General features: G+C 42.4%; 1 protein-coding gene across 1 annotated transcript in view; it reads left to right on the top strand.

Moving 5' to 3' along the window:
- The window catches only part of LOC126557125 (protein tweety-2-like), a 37,743-nt gene that overhangs the window by 6,997 nt on the left and 8,983 nt on the right, over nt 1-21,763 (top strand). Inside the window, exons 2-3 of the mRNA XM_050212794.1 lie at nt 19,424-19,696; nt 20,903-21,127. Coding sequence (XP_050068751.1) covers nt 19,424-19,696; nt 20,903-21,127 — 498 coding nt within the window. The remainder of the gene's footprint in view (nt 1-19,423; nt 19,697-20,902; nt 21,128-21,763) is intronic.

Genomic DNA, 21,763 nt, shown 5'->3' with positions numbered 1-21,763 from the left:
GTTTCTCCTTCATTATCTTCATTCATCAGCAGATGATCCGGCCAAATTCGAGGGTGAAACTCTCGCATAGAGCATTTCAAGCTTTTTTGTTTTGTTTCATTCCTCTCCCGCCCTGAAAAACTGGCGGACAACCAAAGATCCAAAGATCCAAAGTTTGGGCACCCGCAAGCACTTTGTGCCGGATCACTAACAAAACATTGGATTCGTCGTTCTTGCTTGTGGGCCATTTCCGTAACGGCGGTTCGTGGTTGGGAAAGTGGAAAAGGGGGAAAAAATGGCTTTACTGCCAGTCTATTGCAAGGCACGCTGCTGTTACGAACGCGACAAACGTTCCAGTGGCTGATGTTTGTGTAACGGGTACGCTTTCAAGCCCAGCATCTGCAGCTCCACCGCCAAAAACCCCGAAATGCTTTTACATGTGTGTCCAGTCCCCCCCCCCCCCCCCCCCACACTCTGCGTTGGAATGAAAGGGCTAGAATAGTGCGATTTCTTCCACAGGCAAGCTATGGTTGCAGTGAAACAGATGTTTGTGTCACTATGTGTGTATCTTTTGCTTGATGTACGATGACGTTCGGTTTTTCTTCTACTCTAAATTTAACGTGCGTTGAAAAGCGACTCAAAAGGCTGCTCTGGCAGAAACCGTGTTTAGATAAGTGTATGCAAAACAAAAACATCGGCCATCGCTTTTGATTCAGCGTTTTGATGAATCTATCCTTTTGTGTTTAGTTTCGTTTTAGTATGTTTGGTGGTGTATTATGTTGTATTTTTGGATAATAAAAATTGTGTAGCAATTTGGTTTAGCTATACGAAGTACTACAAGCCTTTTTCTAAAAATATTCTTTTTAAAATATCTTACCTATGATAAGATTTATTCAGACTTTATTCCAGGGGTTAGCAAAGCCCGGCCCACTACATGATTTTATCCGGCTTGAGAGACAATGTTTGTAGAACTCGCGGAGTACAAAGCAACTTTGTCGTATTAGTTTATGTTATTCGATTCGACGCATATTTTCATAATTGTAAGGAAATTAATTTTCCAAATTCATAGCTATACATTGCATTATTCATCAGCAGATTCTTTGTGCTTGAATTACGAATGTTGTAAGGGTAGTTACACCGTTTTCGTGTGTTAAACCATCTTCAATTTCGAGAAATTTAGCGATAAATAGAACGCGAATATATCATGTCATGGCTTGATAATGGAGAAGTTCTACAAAGATTTAAAAAACATCACAACTTCAGGGCAGAAATAAGTACAAAATATTAATAAATACTACTTATAGGATATAAATTGAAAAGAAATAAAATTAAAATGAGCTTCATAAACATATTCGTCATAAAGATTTGAATCACAAAAGAGTTTTATAAACTATCTACGGTACGAATCACAAAATATTTTCAAAAACTATCTGCGATTCGCACCACAAAAGGGTTGAGAAAAATCTCTTTGTTTCTTTCTGGTGATTATCAACTCCTTCAGAGTGAGTTTAATCATAACGGCTCTCAAAAGAGTTGTTATATAAAATTGAATCCCAATATGAATGAATTAGGAGTGGATTAATTCCTTAAAAGGAGTCGTTATTCTCATCTCTAGCCCCCATTGCAGGAGAAGAGCTATTGTTTTATGTTACGTTAATCGAAATTGTATAAGTATGATTTTATTACAATATATTTTCCATAGTTTGTTTATTTTAAATTGGAAACAGTTACCCTCCCTTGGCCCTTTTCGTGAAAAGTGTTGTCGAACCCTGCTTTATTCCCTTTATTTGTTTCGTAACATCCTATCCATTTTCTAATCATTTGTGTCCTCCTCCAGTAAAACACGGAGCGAACGTTTATTGTGTGCGTCCTTTGTATTCCAACAGTGTGATTGGATATTGCAGCCACCTCCTTTCTGCCGGGCTTATGGTTGGCCCCGATGCATTAAAATACTTTCACTTCCATTAAGGTGGCCAGGTAAAAGCCTCTCGAGCGATTGCGTCCGACACATGCTGTGATGAGTGCGGTTGGTCTTTGTCTCGAGCAGAAATTACTTTCCTTTGCTGATGCACTTCTCCCAACTCGGCGAGATGAAGCTTTCGTAAAGTTGTATGTATTTTCGGTTTCATTCACTGTGCTTCGTTGGTTTTACAGGGGTATAGTTCTATTATCAGGAGCATTTATCTTCAATCTTATCGTTAAGCAGACCTATCTTTTATGTAAATAAAACTGTGTGCAAAAATTAGTACCCCTAAAAGATATAGGAAAAACTTTACTTCTATTATTGGGAATAAACAAAACCCAAAACAATTCCATTTTCCAACGATATTGGAACGAACTGGTTACCGCTAGTTGGTTCCGAAATAAACCCTTTCCTAACCCTAAAATTCCATTTCCAAATCCGATCCAATCGTAGATTGTTCTCACCTTCAGAAATTGACACACCATTAATTGGAATTAAAGGGAGGCGTTCGCTATAGGTTTCGCACTTGAAATAGAACATTCATCTCAATTCGGTTCGGATTAAGCGGTGAACCCGCAAAGCGCAAACGGTCCTACCGTACCAATCCGGGCGCCCACCGTCAACCATTGTCATTCGCGCACCGTTTTTATGTTTACATCGCTGTGTTGGGAGATGACAGTGTAAGTATCTGTTTTGGATTTTTGTTTCTTTCCACGCAAAATATTCCAATCAACCCATACCCACCCCACTCCCCAACGCCACCGGGTCCGGGAGGGTTTTCCATCGGACCGCTACTTAATAAACGCACGATTGGGTAACGGGTTCTCCGGGGAAATGTGGGACTCCCTTACTGGAGCGTAACGAGCGGATAAATCGGGCTTTTTCTCGCTGGTTTTTTTTTTCTTCTGGGGTTGCTTCGTTTACGCATACGCGACGCAACAGGGAAGCGAACTCCAGGTATGGGGCCAGCTACAGGAAGCAATGTCGTGGTGAAAGAATAAAAAAACAACCCAAGGTGAAAATAATTTCGTTCTTATAAATATTAATTTCCGCAAACCAGTTACTAACGCAAAGCGTGCTGGATGGTCGCGCTCCCGGCTCTTTCGCTGATGTTGCTGCCAATGGAGCGGTCAATTTTGGACACCTCGATGAAATCGGTATCCGAAAAACGGCAAGCGAGCAGCCGGCCGCGAAGGTCGCGAAGAATAAACGCAAAGCGCCAACTCGCCGAAGGTGTATAAGGGTTAATGATGGTTTTGGGGCCGCGCGATGTCGTGCCGTAGTTCGTTCACTCGCACACAACCGGAAGTTCGTCGTTCAGCGGCAATGGACGTCACAATCAATGGAAAGCCAAAATGGAGGTTTGGAAGGTGGTACGGAAAAGGGTGGAACGTTGGTCGTGTTTCGGGTTCGTTGATTCGCGTTTGAACTGGAGCACTCAAACAGCATGATGGTGAACGTAGGCGCAAACCTGCATCGTCCCCCCCGGCTAACGGTAATTAATCAGAAAATGTTAATGTCGTATCTGAAGATGCCTAGTAAACAGGGACAGAAAAACTGCGATGACTAAGAAAACTCGATGCCCAGGTCATCTAGGAACTGGAGAGTAAACTTCAATCAGTGTTCGTCCGGGGAACATTCTTTCAATACCGCAAGGTTCAGACTATTTGGAGTCTCCCGAGTATCGTCGGTGTGACGTGCAAAGTTAGTTTATTTTTAACAGCTCCCTCCAGACCGTCTCCAGCGCTGCGTAGCCAGGAAATGCAGGTTTCCACACTGAAAGAGAAACTTCGCTTTGTAATTGAGCTACAATATCACCCGTAACTTGCCCGCTTCGTTTTATTTCCAAATGTTTACCGACCATTCATTGCCAGCATGCGCTATAGAATATCGTCTCGGAAGCATCTGGACGACCCTGGCGACGGCTACGATGCGGAGGCACCGTCACTGTCGCCGTTGCGACTCAGCATGCAAGACGTTCCCGACGTTGCTTGCGGCTAAACAGTATATCAAATATTTATGTACATTTTGCACTCTGCACTATGTTTGTTTATTGCCGCTGTGTAGTTGCTTCCCCGTGATCCAGCAGCGTGATGGAATCAAAAATGGTACAACTCAGAAATTTCTCAATGCACGGGAAAGGCTATGAATGGTGGAACCAAGGCACGGCACGGTTCAGAGTTCAGTCGTCAAGAAAGTCTAAAGGAAATATTAATTGACTAGACCTACGTGTGCTTACGGACACATACATACACATACGGGCCGCGAGAACCACCGAGTGTTGAACCTAACCTAGATCTAGGAAAACTCGTTTTGGCCGCCCTTCTCACACACACCGGTTAGCATGAATAGAGCAATTGCACGGTCGGAGGTTTTTGTTTTTACTCTTGTCTTATCCTCCGACTCGTTCTGCTTCTTCTGAGGGAGGCTTTGCAACCTCTATCCAACTTTCCTCCCTCCTTCCACCACACAACATACAAGATGATCCGACCGCGTAAGTCGATACCCAGTGCTTCTCTTTAATCCTAGGTCAGCGGCGGAGAATTTCCTCTGTCTCGGTAGAACTCGACTGACGTGGCGCGCGGTGGTAGAAAAGAATTCCATTTGAAGTCATTCGTTTTGGCTTTGAAGGCAATCATACTGAATCTGTAAAATATCTCATATATTTTGCATATCTTTGATTCTGGAGCTTCAGGCGCACTCGGGGTTCTTCAGGTTTACTACGGCCAAATGGAATCGCTTTGATTGTTAAGCCAATTGGATGATTGGACGCTACGCTGCAATTGGACTGTAAGACTAAGCAGCCAATTTTATCAGATTACATTTACCTTGGCCTGTCTGTCGGTCTGTGTTTTAACTTTCAGCATTTCGGTGTGCTCCTTTGGAATTATAAATCAGGTTGTCAAACTCCTGATTCACGGAACCACCTCGTATCGGTCGGTGTTTTGGAACACTTCTCACCATGCCGATAATTATCGCAAAGAAAAGGTGCTAAGTTCGGTCATTTGAAGTAGAAACTAAATTAATGTGTGGAATGTGACGTGTCTGTTACACAACAATTTACGATTAGTCCAACACAGACACAATTTAGGACTTGTAGATGCATTTTTCTACAAAATCATCCAATGTATTGAGCGACTAAAACACCATGAAATTCAGTTCTTATCATAGTTTACTTAAATTAGTTTCCAATAGCTGCTATTACAGATGGTAGTAACAGCAATAATTGGTGCCGGAAAGTTCTAAACATAGACACCGTCTAGCCACGAGCAGTAGAATGCAAACCACCCTTTCTGGGTGTGCCTCGAGTGCACTCGATCGACAATCCGGTATCATCTGGCTCACAAACTTTACAGACTATCCGACGGGAAAACTCATCCTACCACTCGTACGAAGTTCAATTCGCTCCACCGTTCGTCTCTTGCATTGCATTCGAGTTCGAGTACACCGACACACACAGGTTACGATCGGCTCTCGGTCTTAGATGTTTCAATAAACAATCCCTGCCTGTTCTGGACTTCGACTTTGGACGGCTCCGTCCAGAATACCGTTTGTTTTCTGTGGTTTCCAGCAACGGCAAGCTGCTGCACCTCCCTCAAAAAAACGCGCGCAACGTTGTGAGGGCCAAGGGACGAATGCATTCCGCATCTGTGGTCCGTGGGCGTCCAACTGCTGCTTGCCGGAGTGGTTGCTGTTGCTCGAGAGAAAGTTTATTGAACCGCGAACGCTGACACCGAAACAGATCTCCGTTTATGGGGGGAGGGGGGGGGGTAGAAGGAGCTCTGGTTGGGGAGGGATCTAGTTGATAATATTTTTGAAGGGCTTTCGTATCGCTTTCTTCTTGGCGCTTCTGTTGTTCTGGAGTAGTCAAGAGGAATTTGGTGCTAGAGTGTAGATATAGATTGATGAAGTTCTTTCAAATAAATTGGTTTGAAAATAGGAGATAATTGAAGTTTTTTCCGTTACTTAATTGTAGGTATTTTTTTTTTTGGTAACTGGATTATACCTAAAATGTTTGATAATTTAAGTTTAAAATTTCTAATTTGTACTCAGTCAGACCAAAGCAAAAAATGCAGCATCTCTGCCAGAACTCGCAAAGATAAGAGTTGTTCTTGAAACTCTCCCGCTGCGAACCTGCGATAATAGTTTGGCCTCGCATGTGCCCAATGCATCCAATGGAAATTGAGCACTGCTAATGGCAGTCAGAATTCTCTAAACTCAAGCACACTTTACCTCCCGCAATGTTCCCGAAAGTCTGTAACACACTACTGTCACCATTACACCTTAATGCATTGTCGAGAAGACCTTGAGCATGGTTGTATGACCTCCTGCCAATATTTTCCACAAAGCATTCCCGGGGCATGCACTTTCTTTTCTCCCAACAGCACAATATTACATCCGAAGCGCACAATGCAGGTCATTTCCTACGTCATTTCTCAATGTTACTGCTTGGTGTTTTTGTTCTGTTTGCTGTTTACTGGCCGAATGCTGCGATGGGTGTGTATTTTGTATTTTTTCGTTCGAATTTCCCTGTACAGATCTCCTGTTCCCGGGTGCTATGGTAACGTTTAACCTACTTTCCAGCGTGTTTCCTAGCACTAGAGGTGTGTTAGTTGGGAATCCTAGTTTACGTCACTACCTGGCCGCTGATGACGTCAACGGCCGATGAAAATAGAGTCGAATCGAACGTCGCCCCGCATCGAGCCTCTCCCGCTCGTGCTCGTAGAAATTCGTACCAGTTATAAATTGCGGGGTGAGTTCCACCAACAACTTCTTGCCACAATTGCACCGCTGTTGCATAGCCCCATGCTGGTGTCCGCGATGAAGTGCAGTTGTCAGTATCATCTCTTGCGCCCTGTGATGTCTCTTTCATATTTTCCCGCACCATGTAGGAATGATTGCATGAGGAATCGGTTCCAAACAAAGCGTGATTGCACATAAATTAGAAGAAATTGAGTTAGTGCGTTCGGTCGTCAACATGTCCGACCGTTCGTTCCTGCTGCAGCTTCCGCTAAACGCCCTTCGCTTTCCTGTTGCCAGTGTGTGTGTGTGTGTGCTCTGGGTCTGTGTGTGGGTCTGCACCGTGCATGTCGCCCACTCAAACTCCATCCGACCGGGCTTGTTGGTCCTGTCCAGCATTAAGCGAAATTTATGATTTCATTCGATTTGCTGGAAGATCCAATTCACTAGCGCTCGCTAGCATATCGGGACAGCAAAACCTCGGAGGGTACGCTTTACTCGGGAAACAGTGTCAAGCGTAGGATAGCACATCAAACCCCAGTGTTGATACAGCAACGTTTATCCGTGAGCGGAAGGTTTTTTTGGAGCAGCTGAAGCCGGACAACATGCCGAAGAAGTTACACGTGTGTGCAACGTAGAGAGGATGGTGTGAGCACCAACCGCAACCGAGATTATCTCCGCAGAGCTTGCAGACCGCGTGGAACGATGAAGCGCTATTTTATTTGTTTTCTCGGTACGGGTCACGAACCCGCTTATGGGTAGCGGCACTGTTGTGTGGTTCCGGGTCTCGATGGAAATGCTGCAATATGGTAGTTGTTTGGTTTGGTATGATTTATTTACGGCTCCAGTTAAATAAAGAAATGTCACTCTTCATAAATCCGCGGGCTCTTAACCCTTTTCGATCTTTAGTTTTGGTGGTGTCGGGAAGGGTGCAATCATCTCTCCCGTATTATGGTACCCTCAATTATGGTAAATGTTGTGAGTCACACACATTGTTTTGGTTCAATTGAGCGAGTCTTCTGTGCTCAACACATTCAAACGAGCATAAACAACTGTTAAAAAATGTTAAAATATTTGCGATTTAAATAAAATATTTTAAATAATTTTATATCTCTAATTTACTATCCCTTCTCAATTGGCATTCGTCCCTTGAGGTTCCTTCAAGTTACTTTTTTACATTCCACCACCGGAAACCATGCATCATCGGTCGTGAAGGAAAGGAAAAGAACGGCTACGTGTAAAATCTAGATTCTCTTTGACTCCGCGACTGTTTCCTTCCTCGTCTTGTTAATCCCAATCTACATCGAGGCAACATTGCCACGGCCAGGGCCAGAGCACCCGAACGGGCGGGCAGCAATACTTTGGTGTTTTTTTCTCTCTAGTCTTGTTCGAGTGTCGTCGTCGTGTTGGCGTTGGTTACCGTCTGCTGGTGTGCAACTAAGCATTAAACCGTCCATGCAGCATGGAGACATACCCCGCTTTTCCAACCGATTCCTTGCTGGAGGTGGATATCAAATGCGTAGGAAAAGGGCTTGTGCCGGATGAAAAAGAGAGAAAACATTAGTGAGGATCTGAGTGAGAAATGTGACTCGGTAAATCTCAGCTCAGCGCAGTAAAGCAAAACATTGACTTTTCGAAGCCAGAAATGACGCTGAATGCGTGCGGTGTCGTATGCTGATGTGTGTGTACGCGTCACCAAACGGTGGGCAAGAAAGGGAGAGAGAGAGAGAGAGAGAGAGAGAGAGTATCGGCTTATGCTGCAAGAACGGCCAGCGAACCGGTTGCGTTGAGCCGAGCACTAGCAGCATAAAAACCGGCAGCATAAATATTCATAAATTCCATTTCCTCTCTCAATAATGTATGTGTGCTCTGTGCCGGTAGGACACAGCCCGGGAGATACCCCACCCCCCACACCCCCCCCCCCCTCTCACTCTCTCTGGAAGACTTCCCGAAAGCGGAGCGATGTGTTGTCAAGCACCGCTGGTGGGGGGTAGGTTTGCTGGGGGTGAAACAAAATTGTCAAATCGACCGCCGATCGGTTTGGACCCGGTGGCAAGAAAAGTAAGAGTGAAAAGTGGTGCGTGAGAGGGCCGATGCCAACGCAAAGAAGTGCTGCTGCTTGGGAAAGGAAAGCATAGAGGATGTGAAAAAAAAATCACATTTCTGTTTTTTCTTCCACTTAAAGTCGCATCTATCTCTAATCGTCGACCTTCTGTAGTGGTGTTGTTGTGGCTGTCTTTCACATTTACAGCCACGCAGTGAGCCCAAGACCTCCGACGTTGCAGAGAACGGAGGTTTGTTTGCCAAGCAAGCATGATGTCTCGCTATGTACAGCAGTTTTCGTTCGTATTCAATTTGTCAAAGTTGTACCATGGCTCGATTAACGGTGCGATAAAAGTATGTGTTTGGCAGAGTAAAAATAACGTAAAACCTGTTAGGTTTTTTTTTGGAGAATATTCTTGTTATTTATGCTGGGTTTTATGCGCTTCATTATATTGACTTACAGGCGTAAAGTTTCCTACAGCAAATCTTGTGGACTCTAAGAAAACACCGCCCGACTGATACATGCTATAATAGGACCGGAACCCTGTCGACCTGTGAACATATTTTTACACAATAAAGCTAGGATTATCCAAAACGTTCCAAAATCGTACTTACGCTAGTCCTATTTCTCACTTTACGAGCACATCGATCTTTACAGTTTGACCGCGCCATCATGCTCACCTTTGCTTAGAGGGTGCTAAATTTTATTGCCCTTAACATCTGTGTGTTTATGTGTTTGTGTGTGTCTGACTGTATGGTGTGATTGTGGGAATGATCGATGATCAGAACGTGATGAAAATGGGGAAAGGGACGCGTAAGGGCCATAACTCTTAAACAACATAATTGCAGCCGTAGGTCGTGTTGACTTTCGGAGCTGTACAGAGTTGTAAAATGTTGACGAGTGGAGTAGGAGATTTTTCCTGCTGTACTACACTTTCCTTCGACCCTTCTTCTTGTGGATAAAAAATTGTCACGTGCTAAATTATTACTAGAAAAAAATAAATAAAATAAAACAAATAATGCATTTTTGTTTTGTTCGTACACAGTTCTCAAAATTGGGATCAATTGGGCTCAAAATGCCGGGCTTAACATTTTTCCAATATTGAAGTTATACTTTAGAATTTCGTTGCTCTGGCTCTCAAAAATTCCTTTCACTGAACTAAGACTTATCAGGTTTGTCAAGTAAAGTAAGGATAAAATAAAAATAATTGAGAAAAATAATAAAGCAAAAGCTACACTGAAGTGTATTCTACAAACGTTTCTAAAATACGGCAAAAACACACGTTTGCACAATGATAAGATTCACACATCAAACGAACAGCTTGTATGTTTGTTAAGTACAGGCACAGATGTTTGCAGTGGCTTTGCTCGATGCAGATGGTGCAGATGGTATGCTCTGACGCACTCGTTGTTCTGTGAAATTGATAAAAAATTGTGTCCCTCTGTACCTAGCTTTGGTTTCAAGAAACCTTTTTTTTTTTTTGGAACTGAATAATGTTGAAAAGACTTTATCTAGCTTACGTTTTGATTTACGATAATGTCACCTACAACGTTCCCAAATAAAACCTTGAACCACATGCAACTGAGCAACAACTGATTGGAAACAAGCTTCCGTTGGAATTGGCCAGCAACAAACTGTTTGCTGCCAACACGACCTCCCCCATCTAGCAGAAGACGATTATCAAAGCTGTCGTAAGCCGTTAAACGGCCTTCGTTGCGAACGCGCAACGTCCTTCGCCATTAATGTCTTTTTGTTCGCTCCGGCCAGCCTGCAGTGAGGCAAGTTTTATCGATCATACTCCTCGAAACGATACCGTTTCGCGATATCGACGGTTGTCATCATCGTCATCAGCATCGCCATTTGCTAACGCCATCAACAAGTAAATCAAGCACACTTTCCTCTGTACACGATGAAAGCACTGCCGCAGTGAAGCGAAAAGGGCCAAAGAAGGCGTCTCACTCCTTGCAGTTTTTTGTTGCTGTGTGCGCTGCTGTGACCGTTCTGGGCAAGAAGTTGTTTGACCTTGAAGCAGCAAAGTTTGTCAACTTCATTTTGTGTGTGTTGTGTCGTGTCGTTTTTCTTTTTCATATTGTGGGTTCGCCCACCGCGAGTGTGGTTTGGAGGATGAAAGAATGCAATCATATCGATGTAGCAAAGTGCGTCTCTGTTTCAAGACAAGTGAGTCTCGTATAGTAAGATTGGGGCGATCTTTTACGTGTGCTGTACAAAGACAGCAAAGTACCCGTCCATTGTCCCGTGCGTTGGTCAAATTACGTGGCCAAATTTAGGAGTCAATATTGGGAAAGATCATTTAACCGAATGTTGAATTAAAGGCAACGTTTCTGCAGTAATAATGCGTGCTACTTCCTGTGCTCCGTAGTTGTTCTGCTTCCGTTTCCTGTTGTGACCGTTGCGGTCTTTTTGCAATTGATATTCAATAGACGTGAGACCCGTAATGGTTCCTGCTACCATGCCCCGCGGCAAGATGGGTTTGTACAGATGAGCGAGCATGTGCATGGAGAGGTGGTCCTTCGGTTTATGAATTCTTCTCATAGCTCGCAGATCGGTAAATTGATAAGTTGGTGGGGTGTGGGGGTAACATATTTATAAGCGCATATTGGTAGCAGAGCTATTGTTGTAGCCTACGGAACGTTCCAAGAATTATGCTAGATTTCATTGAACTTGAATAAGCAATTGAAAGGGTAATGCTTCCCGATAAGATTCAATTTCTCGTCCCTGTATCTCAATTATATCTGTCTTCTTTTTTTATTTTTAAAATAAAGCTAGTTCTAGAACAATGTAGTTTAATGGGTTAATGTAAAAATGAATATGATCAGAATGGAAGCACCTACATATAATTGACAGGAAGTAGTCGTTCCTTACAAGGGAATCGTTTGAATTGAATCTCTACGAGCTAAACACAGCTTTACTAACGCAATGGAAGAGCGGTGCGGTGGTAGAGGCAACTGCGGTGCCGCTCTTCACACCCAACTTCAAACCTCGGCCAGACCATACTGTCCAAATAATTTTGTACTCCCAGTACTACATATGTAATTGAAGCGCATTATAATTGTTTGGAACTTATTGTAAAATTATTACCAAAGTCTCATAGTATTCTATCATCACCCCAAGTGAATCAAAATGTCATTAGATCGTTCGTGTAAATTATGGAATTATGGTGTCCAATTAAATGTGGTGCCATTTTATAGGATGCGAACGATTGCGAATGATTGCGTGCTGATTGGAATGCTACTATGAAAAGAAACGTACTGAAAGGTTAGACTTTCCCGATCGGGAGATAATTTATTCTCAAGTTATAGAACCATCTTGAACGACGGACTTTGAAGCATCTTACGTTCGAGTAGAACCACAGTTCCATCAGGAAATAATACATGCTCTTACGGTTTGACTCCCGCGCGACGAAGGTAAAGAAAGGTACGTCTCGAACATCAGACAGACAGCAACAAATGTAACTTCATTCGTGGCAATATCAGAAACGGGCGCTTTGATTGTGCTGGTAAATGAATTTCTGGAGCAGCATTTGAACAACCGTTGCTCGTGGAAAACCGATTTCCGTGTCAGCAGTGTACCGTTGGATATTTCTTAATTTTGCAAATTGATTTAACATTTAGAAGCAATCATCCACTTTTCTGCGTTCCTTTTTGATGCGAATCGATTACGTGGCGCTGCAGAGGAAAATGGTAATCGATTTAAATTACGGCAGATACCAACCGGTAACAATCCAGGAACAATTTGTCAAATTTACTCAAACTTCTCGCATCAGAATTACTTACCGCTGCGGCCCCATCGTGTAAAAGAAGGTCGGCGTACGCGTTTTTTTTTTGTTGTTGTCTTCCATTGTTCCTATCGTAGACACTCGTGCTGCGTCCTGAGTAGGATGTCTTGATGTGATAAATTGAAGCGAAGACCCGGCTAAGGTCACCGTTCGTATTCTGAACGCAGCAGTACATTTCATGTCCATTTCTGAGCAAAATCCAATCTGGAGGAAAATTGAATTACATAAGCACCGGAAGCCAGGCGCTTGAGCCTGGCCGGTAACGGACGGGTCCACAAGAACGTTAAGCTAGGACTTTCTTTTCGAGATGGTGATTGATCATTGGACCTTTAAATAAAAGGTGATTGCAGAATGAGACACCTCGAGTGGGAACACATTCCGAGAAAGTCGAGACGGGCTGATTTATCACGCTTACGCACGGTTGTAGTGAAAGAATTATTGCACACTTTAGCATCGTGTGAAGTTGTTTAGAGGTTTAACAGTTGAACCTAGTATTAGTCAAGGAAACATCAAATTATTGCTGCTATCATCGTCACTTTTAAAGCAATACTTGCATGATGCTTGCAATAGTTTTCTCAGGTTTCTTTTATTGCATTCTACATTAATGGGAATTTCCATTTCACTCTGTTTGTCCATGTTTTCATTCTGTTAGAAACAGTTCGTGAGTTCACATTTTTTTTTTGACTACGAAGCAGCCAGAGCTGTGAGTTTGATTAATAAATAAGTTTCGACGATTGGCGATTGAGCAAATATTGATCAAATTACTTTATTTAAATAATACTGCTAGAAGTACTTTGTATTTGAATGGATTCCTCTTATTTTTCTGTACCTTCCAATAACGTTGTTTGAAATACACTTAACAATTAAATTGAAACTTCGCATTTTAACAAGAATTTAGAGATTTTCGGTTTCATGCTAATAAAACTGCTTGCGTTCCATAGTATAAAGTTTTTTTTAAATAAATACAAAGTATGTTTTAGAACATGTTCTAAAACAATTGCTCTTCCATATATTTTTGCTTAAAAAATCATGAATATTTCCTACCAGCTGTCGTTATACTGAATTTCCATTTGGTTCCCTGTCAAAAGTGGTTGTGCTGCACGCCAATTCACTGTCCGTTGAGGTAGTTTCATTTTACCCCGATAATTGATAGTATCATAACTGAGCGACGGGCATTCTTCTTCATCCCCGTTTTAGACCAGAGTTTGGCCTCTCTTCGGGGGGTCTAATTTTGTTTTCAAACATTCACATCACACGGCAAAAAAAAAACGAACACAACCACAACAAGCATCAAGCCCGCTAAGCCGCCCTGCTCGGCCGTGCATGGAATTGATTTGAATCAAATCCATCAAATGAGTTTTGCTGTTTGCCTTCATCAAGTATTTACCGAGTTCAAACAGCTGATAAACACATTTTCATGGATTGATGTGTTTTCCTCGGACCTCGTTTTTCTTGCTCGCGGTTGTGAGTGTTTATTTTTGTAGCCATATAGAGAAAAACAACTCCTAAGCACCCTGAGCGCAATGCTGGTTGTCGTACTGTTGAAGTGGGAAAATTTCTAATAGCCATATGCCTAGGCAAGCTGCTCTCTATTGGGCTAAGCGATTATGCAGAATTTGAGCGAGCTGTCATCCTGAGGTACATGTGATGGATAGAGCAAAAGCAGAAAAGTTTGTGTTTCTTCATAAGCAAAGATAAACATTGAAGTGTGTAATATTGATTAAAATGTTTCGTACCGTTAAGATTGATCTTAATGCACTAGCAAATGCTAATAAACTTTTACTTTTCTAGTGCGTAAGAATTTTAGCACCACCCGTGTCTTTCACATTCAAACACAATAAATTTGCACACCAATTAGAAACGTTCGTTTTGCTAAAAGAGCTTTAAAAAAACCCCAGAAATGTAATGCCGTCATAAGAAACATAAGAAGGTGCTCAACATCATTGACATGTTTTTGCACACCAAGCGGGCAGCTCTGGTTGCGGTAAACATTGGCGTAAAAATAACACAACTGTTGAGTTGGTTCGTTAGTCTGTCACAAAAATAAATGTCGGATAATTTTGATTTGACATTTTGTCTTCCCGCTTTTGTCCCTCTTGTACCAGTATACTAGTCCCCATTGGAGGCGGCTTACCTTCTGTTTTGATAAGGTTTTGAAGCGTTGTGTTCTGTGTTTAGTTTGAGTGAGTTGATTTGACGCTAAGAGGTCCATTTCCTATTGACAAATTCTGCCAACTAAGGCACTATCAAGGCAAATTTGTATTAAAAAATAGAACATGTTGGTATAAACATTCGTTTTTCTTTCCGATGTTAAGATGAATCATGGTAAAAGGAAAGAGTATGAATCATACTGTCATTTATGGATTTCATGACTATCATACTCACTCCTGAAGCCAGTGAAAACAGTAAACTATCCAAATCTATTTTTCTCCAAATCTAATTTTTAAGATAATCTGAGAATATTTTTTCTTCTGCTTGTATGTGAATATTCATAATAGCTTAATTAAAAATTGATAAGTCTTGTAGGCAGATATTTTCATGAAATAATTGTGGTTTCATGTATTTTTGTAATACCTGTAATATACATTTGAATAATCATCGAATTTTCGTCACAACATCAGCTACTCCGTAAAAAATCGCTTTATTAGTTCCAGTTCGACATTTTCGAGACTAATTACTGCAGCGAATTTTGAGACGTACGATCACTGACGACAACGTAGCGCAAATCACAAGTGTTGCTTCCTGATCTTGATCAGCGAAAATCCTACAAGACATTGTTTGTTTTTCTCACGACCAATCTATCACTGCTTACCGAATAAATTTCACATCACTATAATGATGTTTAATGCATGTTTATTGTTAGTCTTTTTATTGGACAATATAATAATTTATGGCAGTTTTGAATGGCGACGTTGGTGATCGATACTTACGACACAATACATACACATTAATTGAATTATATCATTGATTCTCACTGTAGAAAGTGTCAGAAGTAAACGGGAATAGAATTGTTTTTTAATCATGTTTATGATGCTTCTTTATTCTGCTTGCTTTCGATCATGCGAAAAAAAGAGGAAAAAGCCAATTAAAGAGAGAAATGCACTTTTCCATTCATAGCACTTGTAGTGCTCACCAGCCTACAACAGTATAAAACAACCAAGGATGATGGCTGCTGTGAGTTAACAAAACCCCATTCAAATGTAGCAAGAGGCGTTTGCTGGTCAATGAGAGATCGCACTGCGTTGTAATTTCCCTTCCTACGTGAAGCTCGTACCGTTCCACTCAGGCCTGGAAGGATCTGGATCCCGGCGGAAAAGCAGACGCTTCAACTATAAATAAACTGCACCGATATCCATGCATTGTAGTGTCCCGGAGTGCGTCCGGGAGGTGAGGTAGCGAGTACACAGACTCCAGACTCATTCTTTGTACATCCTTTTGAAACCGAGCAGTGATCCGCGCCAGACCCACACCAACCCCAACCACAGCAATGCTCTGTAGGTCGATTATCGAAGTCTGCAATGACGGCAATAGAATATGTAGCACGCGGATATTGGAGCGACCATTTGCATTATTCACCCATAGGTAAAAATGGACGAAAGGCACGTCAGCCTCTTCTATTAGTTTACGATAGAAGGGGAGGAACATTGGAGAAAACGGATCCGCCAGAAATGATAGTTTTTTTGTGTTCGCTGGCAGCTTTGTTCTTTTTGTGTTGTAATCTACAGGAAATCTTTTTAATTTTTGTTCTTGTTCTGCTCATCAACTTCGTGTCGTTTGTGGACCTCAGCCATTCGTTCGCTGTTGTTTGTCGTCTACTTCCGCTTAATTTCCTGCATCCTTTCTGCATCCGGTTTCGCAAAGTCGCAAAGTCCTCAGTACCATCACTATGTCGGTATCGTAATGCCGGTTCGCGAAATATCGATTCTACAATGATCACATGCAACTTTTACATACCTATGCTACAAAAAGAAGGGGGGCAAAACATTTCCAGACAGGCAACATCAGGTTTTCAAATGCCTTCTAGGCCCTTTTTGTAGCCTTCCTACGTGAAATGTTATCGTTTGAAGAAGCGGGACGAATACTGCAACTAATTATGTGCGCTATCACAATCCACTAGATCGGGCATCTCCATCGGTCCGTTTCCCTATTGTGCATACTAATGCATTGGAATCCATGATGATCCGCACGTCTGTTATGTATAATGAATGGGATCTTTACATAGGACAAACGATTGACAAAGTCGTCAACCGATAATGCTTGGAAAATGTCTAGTTCTAACTAGTTCGATAGCTGGGAAAGCGAATGGCATAATTATATTTCACCCTAACGAGCGTTCCATTATTCTTCGGTTTAATAATTAATTTCCCCACTCCCAGCAACGGGTGCCTTTATTTGGACGTGATTTCCGCTCGTATTTCAATGGCCACACCGAATGTTTCCGGATTGGCGATGCAATTAGCTTTTTATTATCATCATGATGGGCAGTTTGGTTCCCGGATAGCTCGCTTTTCCCTTTCAATATGCTCGCACAGGTTTAGTTGGCCTCGTGCCATGGGTTGCAATGAGTCGAAGAATTTCATCAAACAAACGAGATTTTTCACCGTATCTTCAGAACCTGCCCCAACCTAAATCGACCTATCGTCGTGCTTTCGCCTTGGTTGAAGCTATCGCTGATTAGGTCATTGAATCCTTGATGGCATGAGCGAACGTGTACGTGTGGATTCCAAGTTTATCCTAAACAACAGGTAGCGTAGCATGTGCATAGTTTAAGTTCGTTTCGTTCTTCAACATCCGCATATCCGCGTTTAGCTTGCTTTTCCAAACATCCAGTAACTTGTGTGATAAGCGTTGCACATACCTACGTAACACCCAAAGACGAAATTTACCTTTTTTTCCATCGTTCTGTCACCATCTTAATGTTCGCATTTTGTGCAACGATGTCACTCCTCTATCTGCCGACCGTTTGTCGCCAACATTCCGGAAACTTACAGTGCCCCATAAGACGCAAGAAATACTGTACCCAATGGGCTATACGTAACGGACAGAAATGTGTGCATAAATTATAGCACAAAATACATCGCGTGCTAGAGCATTAGTTTAAAGTATAATTAGAGCTACAGTGTAACCTTCCAGCAGGCGCAAAAATTGCCCAGAATACAGCAAGAAGAAGGAATGGTTCTTTGGAGCAAATCCGCATAGCTAGCAGTAGTAGTGGAAAGTTCAATTAAGGAAGCTAAGGATTAAGTTTCGTCACCGTGTTTCGGTTCTGTTCTGTTTCGGTTCTTTTCCTTTAAAGGTTTCCCTTGGCCCACACGGGTGCAAATAGGACAGTATGTGTTTTCAGCGAAGCATATTCGGGTCACCAAGACTTGCGGCGAGATATTCTTTACTTCCGAAGAATTAGAAGAAGTTTTCGAGCTGCATAAAGCTTCTAGCCAAAGCCTGGCCGCATTCGCACGCAAGAATTAACTACGGAGCATTTTGCGAATGCTGAAAGTTTTACGGTTTCTGCCCATCGTTAGCATCGATAAACTTCCGTCCGAAAGGTATTTCGATGGTTGTTTGATGGTGTTTTATTTTCTTCCACAGCCGAAACAAAAATGTTCCTAAACTGTGCTGCACAGACAGGTGTGCAATGTTAGTAAGGCTTTAATAATTAAGCAGGAAAGGCCAAACACAGTCAAAACTGGAGCGTAATTCTTTGATGGACTTCCGGCGCGCGATATGATGGCTCCGGCTTTTTTTTAACTCTTCGTGGCAATGCCGATTTTTTCGCATTTGCCAACCATGAACTACACTGATGGAGAAACATAAAGAAAAGCTTACCAATTCGCTTGCTTCCGGTAAATAATGGCAACGAAGGAAGTTACACCGGGAACACTACCAGCTGCGGTAAGGAAAGCAATACCTGTATGCCGCGAAAATGACACACAAAAATAAACCGTCATCGTGCAGCGCCTTCAGTATTATCCATGGCTTAGTTACACCAGAAGAGAATCGGTGCAGAAGGCTTATGAATAATTTGTCCCGATTTGTCCTCATCATATTCATGCAAAGGTCTCTGTTGTAAGTATGGGCAGAAATGATGGAAATGTGTGTATGTGTCGGCTACAAGAACCACAAGACGCCTAACAATTGAATGAAACTGTGTCTAGAGTTCGTTAGGGTTTCACCGTTCAGCCCCCTCCGGGTGAGGTGCATCGAACCTAATCCCCTCCGAAACATGTTCGTGCAAGTGCTCGATGTGTCCTACTACAACACTTCACGGGGTTCTACGTCTTTACACGCCGAACGAATTACGGACGCCCGTCTTCGATTGCTTTTTTGCCACCGATGAACCGCGCACAACGGTGAGACAAATGAGGTGCTGTGTGCGAGGAGCGTAGATTTCGCTTGCGCCCGATCCTTGGTTCTACCCGGTCAACCGTACGGAAATTCGTTCCATTAGCCTCGCGCCAATGCTCTCCCCGGTTGGACATGTCGTCTATTTGGTTCGTCCCTGATTGTTGGAAATTGTTGACGGTGTGCAGCACAGGACGTGTGCCGGTGCGGAGTAGTATTGGTGGTAAATGTAATTCTGCATAGTTTATTGCTCGTTAGCATGCTCAACCATTTTGGCCGTGGTTGGGAAAAAGGCATTGATTTCGCTGCCCCGGAATCACTTACATGCTTCATAACACTTGTGTGTAGTAGAATGGGCTTGTTTTAGCGAAAAGTCGTAAATAGAGGCATGTAAATAAATGTTTATATGGTTTTGTATTTGAAAATTGTATTTTCTACCGATCAATTGATTTTTCTTCCTACCATTCATCTACCTTCTGTATCAACATAAGTGTTACTTACGGGCCTTTTGTTACATACTTAATTAAATGATCTTTTTCCATTTCCTTCTCCTTCACAGAGCCTTGGCATACTGGCGTCAATACCGGCCGCGCTGCTGATCATTTCGCTCGTATTTCTGCTGCTGTACTTGCTGACGCGTTGCTGCGATCGGAAACCGCGTAAGCCCAAGTCGCACGGCTGCCAAAAGTGCACGCTGATCTTTTTCGCCATCATTTGCTGTGCGGCGATCGGTCTCGGGCTGTACGGCAACGATGATCTGCATAATGGTGTGCTGCAGATCTTCGGCTCCGGTCGCAAGATCGAGCAGCTGATACTGAACGTACGAAATCAGGTAAGTGATTGAGTTGCTTTTCGTTTTTTTTTTTAACAAGTTTGTCTTTGCTATTAGATGGGCCGCGAGGGTTATACTCGGGAGCACGGCCCGCCATTCCCTAAGTGCGTCACTGTAGTCACCCATTGTGGGGTTGAGAGTTTGGCAGAAAATCCGAAAAAAGGGAATGTTGTGCAATCTAATATCGCAGCTGTACCAAAGCAGAGGTCGTATTTAACTTAGGCGACTACAAGTATGACTACAAAACGGGTTTTGTAGCAGAAAGCTAGCGCACCGGTTGAGCGAAATCTTAGAAACTGGGTTGTGTGCGGTTTGCAATAATACCATTCATTTATATCGATCGTACCATGGCAGAAGGGGTGAAACAGTGCCAGATTTGTCACAAGAACGAACACCGTCATGTAGTGTGCCGCTTTTCTTTACATTTAGCATTAGTCATGGTGTGGTTGCAAATGCGGTTACGATTTGATTGGTGGTAGCATTTAAGCATATGGGGTGGTGGTTTCGTTTTTGGAAGTTGTGTGCCCTCGTAAATAAATTACCTTTTCGCGAGTGACGTGATTGCAATACATATTTCATTGGGACTTTCGATGTGTATTACCTTCAGCACAGCATAAAGCTGTGACACTGCGGTCGTTTTAGGCTAACAACCTGTTGGGCTTTGAAGAAAGAAAAATTACCAACAAAGACTCTAATTTCAAAACTGTTTAAAATATTCTTTTAATCCGGAATTCATCGACGTGAGTTATCATTCGTGCCAACAGTATTGGAAGGCATTATTAAAATTGATTGTTTGGTATCAGCAATCAATTTATCATCAAATCGAAATGAAATTCCTTACCAACAAACCCAAAATTGAAGAACATCAAACACTGTATGACCTTTGATTGTAGTTCGTTAAGTTGGTACATGCCGTTGTTAGCGACCTTTATCCTCATCAGATCTCCATACGAGTTCTGATAGTAGCGTCATGAATTACTCACCATAGGGGCAACTTTTGCCCCTGTTTTATCCACAACGCATAAAGTGCGTGGAGGGCATCAAAATTACTATCGTTCAAGGTACCAGCAGTTTGTATGAAGACCATTTCCTCCCTTATCATTCGTAGCCCTCTTGGCTGCTTATTGCTCTTTGCTGTGTGTGTTTACTTCTCACAATATATTTTTTTAATAAACGTACACCCATTTTATTTCTTATCCTTCACAGACGGAAATGGTGAAGCATAACCTGAAATCGAAGGTGGTCCTATCGGAGCTGGAGCAAATCTTCGAACAACCGCCCCACCGGCCGAATGTAACCGCCCTCTACATGCTGCACGATACGGTTAAGATGGCGAAGGATAATACGACCTACGCGATCAATGCACTGGAAACGATCGTCTATCTTACGCGCCCTGCGTATACGGACATTACATTAAAAAGTTTGCTGGATGTAAGTAGATCAACATGTTTGGGATAGAAATTTAAAATTAAATGTTTGTTGCTGACTAGATATGCTAATACCACGTAATTGAATAGACAGTCCCAACTACGGACGACGATCTCTCCGGATTGGGATTTGAACACCGGTATTGGCGTGTGAACATCGATTGCCTCTACCGCTGGGCCGCCCGAGCATAATTTGTTTCTTAATTCTAGCTCTAAATAAACGTGTACAAAAGCAGTCTAAAAGCAGAAATGTATTGAAAGAGACAACATATCTAGGGGATACTAGAAAGCGGATCCTAATGCCCAAAAGCCGCTACACCATTCGAGGTTTATTTGAGTTTTCCAACTGCAAGTTTTCCCAAAGAGTATGCATTATTACCACTTGAATGTAGTGGCTCTTAAGCTGAGAAGTGCTAACCGATGCAACGATAGAATGAAGCCACTGCATCCCGATATCATCATGGTGATTTAGTTTGCATCATGGTCGTATTTTTGGTTTGTTCATCCGGTTGACCTACTTTTTTGGTCGGTAAATGAAAAATGTTCCCTCGCCGATAACTCGTCAGTACAAACTACAGTTCTTTAATATGTTTTGCAATCTCTAACAAAATCAAAAAAGCAATTGAAATAAACTTTTGTT

This window comes from Anopheles maculipalpis, chromosome 2RL (assembly GCF_943734695.1).
Source record: "Anopheles maculipalpis chromosome 2RL, idAnoMacuDA_375_x, whole genome shotgun sequence".
Taxonomy (NCBI): domain Eukaryota; kingdom Metazoa; phylum Arthropoda; class Insecta; order Diptera; family Culicidae; genus Anopheles; species Anopheles maculipalpis.
The sequence above is the reverse complement of the archived record's forward strand: the minus strand, read 5'-3'. Positions and strand labels throughout refer to the sequence as shown.